Consider the following 10,207-nt stretch of genomic DNA (forward strand, 5'->3'; position numbering starts at 1 on the left):
ACCATGAGACAGACGCCTAGAAAGGAAGGATGAACATGTCCCTCTTTCCATCCCTATTTGTTTTTCCCAGTTCTGTTTCCACAGGGAGTTTATCCAGGGTCTGCTCTTGCCACCAAAGCCCTGTGTGGATCACACTGGGGCTGCTCACAGGACCAAGGCTGGTTGAACAGCCAGCAAGAGGCAGGCAGCATCCAGCATAACTCAGACCTGTTGTACCACTACAGTGTGACTATAGCCACCAACACCACTGAAACATGAACCCAGGGGTGTTTGAGGAGCTCCAAACCACTCTTTACAGTTAAGTAGAGCTGGCAGCCTGAATTAAGCCTTTTGTTGCATTGTCAGAGTAAATCAGTGTTTGCCATTTGCCCTTCAATAGCTTCAGCTGAGCTGTTTTGCACTAGAACCCTGCCAAGCCAACTCCCTCCCTGTTCACAGGCTCCCTGTGACTCAGAGCAAACAACGGGAGGTACTTCTGCACACAGCACACGTGAGCTGTAAGGCTCTGATACAGGACACTTCGACCCAGGATAGGCTCATTTTGCCCTATTGGGTTTTCTGAACCTGTATAAGAAGACACAGCATTCACAGAGCCCTAAGCTCCTTCTACAGCCACAGAAGCTGCCAGACCCACCAGAAAGTCAACCAGAAGCTCAATCAGCACCTCCACGGAAGTATCTCCATGTGCTTGCCTTTTGTTATCCGCTTCCCTGGGTGTCTGCCCTGCATCCCCAGCTGCAGTGGCCTTTTGGACTAACAGCCCTCCAGTTTGACCCAGGACAGCTGCATTTTGTTCTTGTCTATTCAATGCTGTCTAGATGTCCCATGGATTGTTCTCCTTGTGCTGATCCTAACCAGATTGTAGTTCCCTTGGAGAATAAGCTGTTCATAAATGGGGCTCTATAGCTGTTTCCTATTTTTAGATTCTGGTTTATTTCAAGTTAGTTTGGCAGTATCTCCCTATTAGCAATTTGTACAAACCATGGAGATGACTGAGGGCTCGCAATGGAACTGCACTCCAAGAACTCATTAGTTTGAGATACAGCATCACTACCACAGCAGCTTGGGAATTACTATCGTAATGTCTGTCAGGTCCAGAGTTTGTATTGCAGTGAATAATGTTTAAAATACTTCAAGTTCTCCTAACTCACAGCTGTGCTGTGACACCAAATGTGCCACAGAAAGCCCTACTAGACTGGTTACAGGCCAGGGCTGTGTCTGAGTCCTTGTGCAAGGCTCCTGCGTGCTTTGCTCTACACGGATCCATGCAGACAGGCTCTGCAAACCCAGGGTCCCCAAACCCAGGACAAAGATGTGATTTTATATACAGCATCACCTCCATATTGAGGTTAAAGATGGGAAATGGGTCTCACAGGCAGTAGCATCAACATCCCACAGGCTGATAACTCAGTAAAAGGAGATCTATACCCACACCATCACAAACCAATTGCTTTTAAATAAGTTTGTCCAGTTATTTCCCACACCACCTTTCCCAGGATTACCACACAGTCTCTGCTCTCCCCAGCCAAGTGGCTACTCTGATGCTATGGAACAGACTGGAAAGAGCCCAAAGCCAGCAGCAGCTATCTTATCTGGCCACTGGAGCCTCGTTAGGATTTACTGAGTGCTAGCATCTGACATCAGGCCAATAAAATAAAGCACATTAAGGCAGCTGTTGTGCTAAGCCAGTTGGCTTTGGAAGCTGCACAATCTCATTTAGTAAGCAAGATTACTTGCACCAAGAGGAGTTTACTCTTCAAACACACACACAGGGTTACACTTTCCCCCCTGGAGAGCAGCCATGGGAGTGTGCCAGGGCTGCAGGGCAAAGTCCCCTCTATGGGTGTCCCACTGCCGCTGCAGGGATGGCTCAGCTCAGGGGCAGCTTTGCTCAAGCCCTAGAGCTGGGCCAACACCATAAGCCGAAACAATCAAAGCCTCAGTGAAAGGTTAATTTGTTTTATTAACTTAGCCCCTTTTAACTCTTTTCCCTTCAGGAAAAGCCTCTAACATCTCCTGGGTCAGGACCCAGGAGTGAGGGACACGGTTCCTCCTCACTACCTGCATACTCGGGGCACAGCCATTGGAAAGAAGAACTTTGTATTTATTCTCCCAGTAGTTTTTACTCAAATTAACAAAGAGCACCCATTCAGCCCAAATCTACACAGTACAGGCAGCTTCTTATCTGCCAGATCTCCTTCCCTTTTTAAAAGAAGCCCTACTATACCAAAAGGCAAAGCATCCCATCAATTAATGAAGTCATCTTTCCCAAGATTTCATGGGTTAAAACATGCAATCCCATAGGAGAAGCCTACACAGACCACACGACTCTTTGGAATCAATGGCGATTTGTTCCAGGCCAAATGTGGGGGAATTTTCTGTTCTGCAAGCATGATCAAAAGGCTCTGATTAAAGTCTTCGAGAGGCTTTCAAGATACGGTGACAAAATTCTCAGCTTTGAAACAAAGACAGCCTGTTCTGCTATCAGGAAACACACTATGGGGCAGCAGATGAGCTTACAGTAGCAGCAGCTTTTAAATAGGAAGAACCCAGAGCAAAATGAAAAACAAATTCCCCAAATCCTTTAAGCATTCTGTCCAGGGACTCTCTTCAGCACTTCCAAGCATGCTGCATTGAAATGACATCCCTCACCAATCTATTTGCATCTAATTGCTCATAGAACATCCAGTGCATCAAGACATTATGTAGGTATGCTGCACAGCTCAATGAAGAGCATGGTTTATGCAACTTTAATTCATTTAACTGAAGGAAACAAGAAACTTAACGGCATAAAAAGGAAAGAACCAGAGTATGACTGTTAGAAAAGGCAAGAACTTGAAAATCCTTTAGAATCCAAGTACTAATGGATTCAAATCCAAATTTAGAATCAGGTTCATAGCACAGATCCTAATCCAGCTCAAAGGCTGAGGTCTCTGTACAAGGAAAAGGCAGAGAATCACTAAGATCAGACATGAGTTTTACAGCAACCAGCCCCATGAGTGCAGACCTCAAAATGCTGATTGAGAAAGACAGAGGTCATTGAGACACCCACATCTGGCTTGTTTTGCCAGAAGCTTGCTGTGCTCAGCCCAAGGGTACCCAAAGCTCCTGCAGCACTTGGAGCAGGGCCTTCTGTGTACCAGAAGCTTTACATGTCCTAAAAGCTTCTGGGAAGTGGTTTATGGTGATTGACCCAATCTCCAGCAAAGCATTTGCTCCATGGTGCCTGTTACTGCATAGTCCGTTCAATAACAGATCCTCTTTTAGCTGTGCATTGCCCATATCTGATAATTAAGACCAATTACTGTAAATAATCTGCTTTAACAGGGTATATTTTGCTTTCTGAGGCTTGGAACTGTAACATGTCATTCGCACGTAATCCGCTATCAGTCCTCACAATGTGTAAAACTACTTAAGGCTTAATGGGTGCGAATTTGAATTGCTCTGGTTGACAAGAACGATTGAGTGTGGCACGAACTTTGAGGCATCTTTACGATGCTTGGAAGATTTATGGGCTGAAATCCTCTTACATAGCAAGTTTCTCTTTATTTTTCACTTTCCAATTGAGCTCTGTTCCCTGTGTGACAAACCCAGGTTTATCCCAGGTCTCTCTGGCTGTAAAAGCCACTGGAATGCCACACTGCAGCTCGACATTTTTGCAACGGCTCCAAGTAACCCAATGAATCTTGGCTTTGCTGACATCTTTGTGTAAGCCCTGAAGTAGAAACCAAACCCAACCTTATCTTCCAGGGCTTGGGACATGTGCAGTGTTAATGGCTCTGCACAAATCCACTCCATTAACAGGCTATGGCCAGGTACTGGGGTTTCTTTGGGCACACATCTGGCTGACAGCGAGTCAAGCAGAGGATCTCTTGTGAGCATGTTTGCTTTAGCTGGTTTTATCAGCACCGCCAGATGTGCTGCTTCCCTTCACACTCAAGCACCTGCGGTCACAGATGACTTAGAAAATAAAAACATTTGCACAAGTGTTTGGGTATCCAAGAACCCTCAGTCAATGCGTTTTGAGAGCCTGCAAATCAAACAGAGTCAGTTACAAATACCGTATTCAAGAGGACTTGTGCCTTCTAGGATTTGCTACATGACTCCTGATGTGCATTTTGCCCCCAAGCTAAAGTAAAAGAAATTACAATAGCCTACACTAATCCCACACAATCCATAACGGCATATTTGTATTAAAATTAAAGGATTTATCTACCTCAAGTAGGACCAGGTTAAATCACCAGCTATTGTGCTATACAACAACAAAAATAAAGAGAAGGATAATGCCACATATTTCCCCCTGTGTGCTTCCTACACTAACAGGGCCATTTCAGTGAGAGAGTAAAGCTGGATAGCATCCTTTTATCCCTGTGTCAAATGGAATACAACCACTCGAACTCTGAATACCTGTCCCAAGAGCAACCTTGAATCTTCAAGAAGCCGGAGAACTGCCATCACCATTGTCAGCCCACAAACCCCAATATCCCCAGCTCAGAAGAACCCCTCACACTGAGCTCATTCTGCTTTGTTCAACCTGGCAGAGGCCCCAAGTGTTTTCGAGGGTGTGCTGGGTTTATTTTGCTCAGCTGGCCCCAAGGTCAGCCCTTGCCTGAATGGACATACATGAATCATTCTTTCCGCCTGCTTTCCCACTCCAGATTATCAGCGTGCTTGATTACAGTAATTAGCATTAGGCTTCCATTCCAGCATATTCTACCATTACTGTCTCCTGAACCAGCACAAGCATTTATTCTTCTCTTTCAGTTATTAAATAAAGCCCCACTGAGAGAATAACTTCAGCAGCAAATCTGTTTGCTACATACTTTGGTGAGTTCTCACCTGTAATTCACATTAATTGTTGGGTACTGCTATAGCTTCGAGTGGAACCACCCAGATCCCTCACTTGAGGCCTTACAAGTAATCATTGGGAGAACAATGAGAACAGAAAAGAAACTCCTTCCTTCCACTTAAAATCATCTCACTTGAGCTATTATGTGCTAACAAGCTTTAACATGTAACCAACTGAGAAACAGCTACCAGCACTTGGGTCTGTACAGGCAATAAACCCACCAAAGGTCAGCAGAAATCTGCTGGGCTCCTAGTTTGGGGGTTTATCATCACAAACACTTAAGTCCATTCAGGAGCTCTGCACAAAGTGCATCACGTCCATTTAATACGCAGTCAAATCCATACAAGTTACATGTAAGATGAGGAGAAAACCCTGATGGAAAGCAAAGCAAAAAGCCCCATTCACTTTGGTGGCATCTCTGGTTCTTGCTTTCACCACCACACATGGAGTTCCTGGGGTAAGGAAACCCACCCAGCCTTGTATTCTGCCATCCCCACCCCAGAGCACTCAAGAACACGCCTCATGGAAATTACTATTCCAAGTGGGAACTCTCCACATTCAAGCAGGATCACAGCAATGCACTTGGGTGTTTGCCCCGACAGAATCAACAAGGCCACTTTTACTGGAATTCCTCCCTCAGCAGAATTACTTCTCGAGTATCCTAACCTTTAACAGGACACGTAGTTGCTCAAGTACAAAAACAACCTCAGCTTAAAAGTCAACCTTAACTCAAACAATACCTGGATAATGGATTGCAGACCAATTATTTCTCGCCCTTCTTGTGTTACAGCTCCAAGTCAACACTGAAAAATGCTAGAGACCAGTGGGTAAAGTGATGCTGAAGGCAGCAGATTCAGGGAAAACTATCCTAAAAACTTAGAAACCAGACTGGAATCAGCCCATTTGTCAATTATCTGCTTAGCAAGCAACGTATCTATGATTCTAACAGCAGCAAGTGCTTGGCTTAGCACTGGCAGAGCTGGGTCGATGACAACATCGACTGCTCTAAGAGCTGGACGAGCGAGTTCAAGTGATTAAACACATTCAGCTCCTCTCGTTACGCTAATGAATGATTATCTTTTAATCCCAGGCAAGGGGCAGATCAATGTGATGCCACACAGTGCGGCAGCACTCGCTGACATGGTTACCAGCACAACACTGAGAGCAGCTGAGTAAGTTATTCCATTGCTGCTCCCCAACTGTGGCTGCTGCTCAAAGGCAATGCTGTTGCTACCTGGAGTAAGAGGCACAGTAAATCCCCTTTCCCAGGAAGGGCAAACAGAGAACCCAGTTGTTAAGCTGCTCAACCAAGGAAAAGCAGCTGTCAGCTCCCAGAAACTTAATTAAGTCTTAAAACCACTTTCTACCAAGGTATTAAGGCCAACTCTCAGCAGATGTTTTGAGTCATTCCCCTTTCCCTATAAATATCATTAGGAGAAGGAGCCATTAATTACAGTGTGCTACACCTGGCATTAGCTTACTCTAACTGCAGGCATAAAACAAGCCGGGTTTCTTCCCTAGAGCATAGCCTGGGGCTACAATTCCATTCCCAGCACCACACCAGCATGATCCCTGTAGCTGCTGCAGCATCCAAGGCTGTGTCCCCTCAAAACCACCCCAGCAAAGTCCAGCCCTGCTAATCTGGATCCCCCAAAAATGCAAGCAGGGAACAGAAGGCTGGCCAGCACACCCAGCTTTTTGTGTGACTGCATGAGAAAGATGCCCTATACACTCCCTTCTGCATTTGTATTTATCTTTCCTTATCTTTAATAGTGCAGAACTTGATGCTTCAACTCAAGTGTGGCCTCCCCAGGGTAGTGTTCAGCATCAGCTGTTCCCAGCCACTTGAGCAATCAGATCTTTACCACTTGGTAGCCAAGACTGATCAAACCACAGAGGGAAGCAACCTGCTTCCAAGAGAAATCCATCTTTGCTTGATTTCATGAGTGTATTTGAAACATCTGCATGGGATGGGCTCAGCATCACCACCTGCACAAGTGCAGTGACCACACAGGGGACTAAAGAGAGTCCTGGAAAGCAAGTCAAGCCCTCTTCCAAAGCAGAACTCTGTGATCTTTCTTCTTGCTGCCAAATCCATGTTTTTCAAGTTTATCCCTTTAACAATGCTATCACAAACCACTTCCGAGTACTTCTCCCTGCGCAGAGTTCAGCTGCATCCCTGCGCCTCCTGCTCAGCTCAGCCTCATCTGGCAGCTCCTTTCCCAGCAATGGCTTCATTATTTCCTCTCTAACAGCAACACTTGGACTTCACATCCCATAAACACAGCATTAAGGAATTCTGCCTGCACTTAACCTGGAGCAATGACATCAGACAGGCTTTGGAGAAGATGCTGCACCCTTCAGTGTGCCCCCAGCAGACTGCAGAGCATCCCTCGCTGTGGCTCCGGGGGCAGCACTGCACTGCTACTGCTCGTGAAGGTCTGGGGGAAAACTGTTTCTGTAGCAGCCCAGCAACAAGTAGAGAAAAGCAACTTGCTAGCAACCAAGTATTGCTCTCCAGCCCCTGCACAGATGAACTGGTGTTTCCTAAGGAGGCCGCCAGCCTTTGGCACCCAGCACTGGATGTGGGTGGCTTTCAGATGCCTCCAATCCCCAGCTGCAACCCATGACTTCCCAAAGTAACCAGTGCAGGTAGGATACTCACAGCCCCCCTTCAAGCACACAAGTGGGGCACAGCAAAGCCACATCCAGCCCAGCACACCCAGAGCACACCAGCACACAGATGGATGCGTGAATCCAAGAGCCTGGTCCTGCCTTCCGGCAGAATTTCCACTGTTCAAAATATGTTTGTAATTTAATGGCATTTTAATATAGAACAATTAAACCAAACCAACCAAACAAAAAAAAAGCACTTTGAAGGCAGCACAAGCCAGCCAAAAGCCTCAGCAATTAGGCTGCAAGAGCCTCCCTCCCTCCTGCAGCAGCCCAGCCGGGGGTTCAAGCTGGATAGAGCAGATTTCCTGGTTAGACAGTGCCAGAATTAAAATGTCTATGGCACCACACCAGCTCCATCCTCTGGGGTTGGTGGGACCCACGACCAAGCAAAGCCCCCTCCTGCATCCCCATAGCCAGGAGTTACCGCAGAAGCTAATTCTTCCCCGGTTCTAACACTTTCTGGTGCTATTTGCAAAGCCAGTGAGGTCTCTCCTTGCATTAGGAGACTGGAGCCCAAGCAGAGCACCCTACACCCGTATTTAACATCCCAGCAAGTTGTTTATCATCCCTCCCCAAGCATCCATTAGCAGTAGCACATTGGAGCATCACCCTTCTCTTCAGCGGGAGCAGAAGTAAAGCAGGATCTAATGCACAGGCTGTCACAGTACCATGAAATAACACCCCATGAGTGCTGCTTGTGTGATCCAAAGCAAGCCAGGCCTAATGTGAATGTGCCTCACACCTCCCTAGGTCTGCTGAATCAAACGAGGAATTTGGCAAAGCACCTGCCTAGGCAGAAGCAGACTTTGTTTTTTCTTGTTTAATATTAAACCAAGCTTCTTTCAAATAGGAAAAGAGGCTCCCTCCGCACAAATACGATGCGCATTTCCACACAAGGAACATTCTTACAGTCACCCAGAGATGATTCTGTGTCTTGTTGCAATATATCCCACATTACTGGGGGAGAAACAAGACATTCCTGTGCCCAGAAGGTACAGGCTAAGCCCCAGAAGCCAAGTGCCTCCCCTCATGGCCAGCCCTTGCTCCCTGCACTGCCCTGGTCTTCTCTCCTCTCCATCCATCTCCTGCTGCTCCTCCAAAAAAACCCCTCACTGAACACTTTGGTGCAAAGTAAAACCAGAGACATAAAGCTGTGTAATAGGTGCATAGGGACCCAAATACAAACCAAGCCTCTTTAAAACATGCTCTCTTCCATAATTAGTTCTTTAAAGGTCAGGGAATACATTTCCCCTTTTCCATCACAGCTTTGGCAGATGAATGAAGAGACAGCAAACAGCTTGGATGCGTTATGACAGTGTTTTTAAGTTATAGCTCCTCTCAAAGCCTTTCAATGCTCTCAGAGTGCGTTGAAGCGCTCCAGCAGCAGCTGCCCAGGAGAGCCCAGCTATACCACACCACTGCAAGGCGCTGTGTAAGGACGGGAGCTTCGGCTCTCCAGCCCCTTCCCAAGCCAGCCGACGGCGATGGAAGCACCAGTGCCCGCGGGAACGTGCCTGGCTTGGTAGCAGCACCTCATCCATCACATAGTCCATCACATCCCGTCGCCGTGCTCTTTCCTGCACGGAGGATGGTTTGTTTCCACATATATCTATTCACAAAGCCTAGCCCAAGCTAGCCGCCGTGTCTTAGGAAAGAAGTTTCCAGAAATACATCTTTGTGAGGTTAAACACAAGTGCGAGCACACTTACACAGTAATTACTACCAGCCCGCAGGGACCCTATAATGCAGCAGCCTGCACAGAGAAACTTCTTGCTGACATTACTTGTGCCTGCCTAAAAAAGCCCCAACAGCCTATGAACTCAGTTCAGGGCACAAATCCAAGCCCTCCTTAGGACTGAGAACTGGAAACTTTGGGAGCGTATCTTTATGAATTTAACATCCCCCCCAAAAATAAAGCACGGAGAAGGCTATCCGCGTTGTGTTCAGTGAGGAGCGCTCTATTTAAGGGTATAGATAAGAACTGGTGTTTGAAAAGCCCCCCGACCGATGCTGCCCGCCAGCCCCGAGTACCAGCAGCCCCGCTCCCCATCACCTGCCGCCAACCCCTCTCCAAGCCCGGGCTCACCCTGGAGATGGTCAGCGGAGCACTGAAGTCTTTACCGCCCACCAAGCGGAAACCCCACGGCGAAGGACCGCGCAGGACCACCGAATGGGACATAGCGGCGGCGGAACGCTCCCTGCCCACGAACAACTGCGACTCCAGCTCCCACTTGCGCCCAGCAGCCGAACCCCGGAGCGCCGGGAAGGGGTCGGTCCCGCCCCCGCCACGCCCCGCTAGGCGGGGCGTGGCGGGGAGGCGGGACCGGCCCCTTCCCGGCCTTGGTGGGGGCTGAGGTTTACCAGGGGGTTTCCCCCAGACCTTTTCCCCAGTGGGGTTTAAAGCGAGTGCTTGCAGTAGTAAAGCGAAGCACGCACATTCGGTGTGAGCAAAGCCTTTGGTTAGTGCGCCTCCATCCTCCAGAGTGGTAGGAAAATGGTGTAATAGGTCTTTAAAAGTGTGGTCACAACTGTTATATCCATAGTGAGACGCATGTTGAAAAATAAGAGAGAAAACTTCAAGGAACTAGATCAGATTTGGGTGTAAAGCAGTCTGGGGATCTCTTGGCCAGTGCATCCCATCAGCATGGAGAAGAGAGGACTCTGGGGAGACCTTATGTGGCC

The 10,207-nt window shown here is 47.6% G+C and overlaps 1 protein-coding gene across 1 annotated transcript in view; it reads right to left on the bottom strand.

The window, feature by feature from the left end:
• Window positions 1–9,781, bottom strand: part of PDLIM4 (PDZ and LIM domain 4) — a 40,432-nt gene extending 30,651 nt beyond the window's left edge. The window contains exon 1 of the mRNA XM_005147277.3: window positions 9,612–9,781. Coding sequence (XP_005147334.1) covers window positions 9,612–9,704 — 93 coding nt within the window. The 5' untranslated portion in view covers window positions 9,705–9,781. The remainder of the gene's footprint in view (window positions 1–9,611) is intronic.
• Between the last annotated feature and the right edge of the window lie 426 nt (window positions 9,782–10,207).

This window comes from Melopsittacus undulatus, chromosome 10, assembly GCF_012275295.1.
Source record: "Melopsittacus undulatus isolate bMelUnd1 chromosome 10, bMelUnd1.mat.Z, whole genome shotgun sequence".
Taxonomy (NCBI): domain Eukaryota; kingdom Metazoa; phylum Chordata; class Aves; order Psittaciformes; family Psittaculidae; genus Melopsittacus; species Melopsittacus undulatus.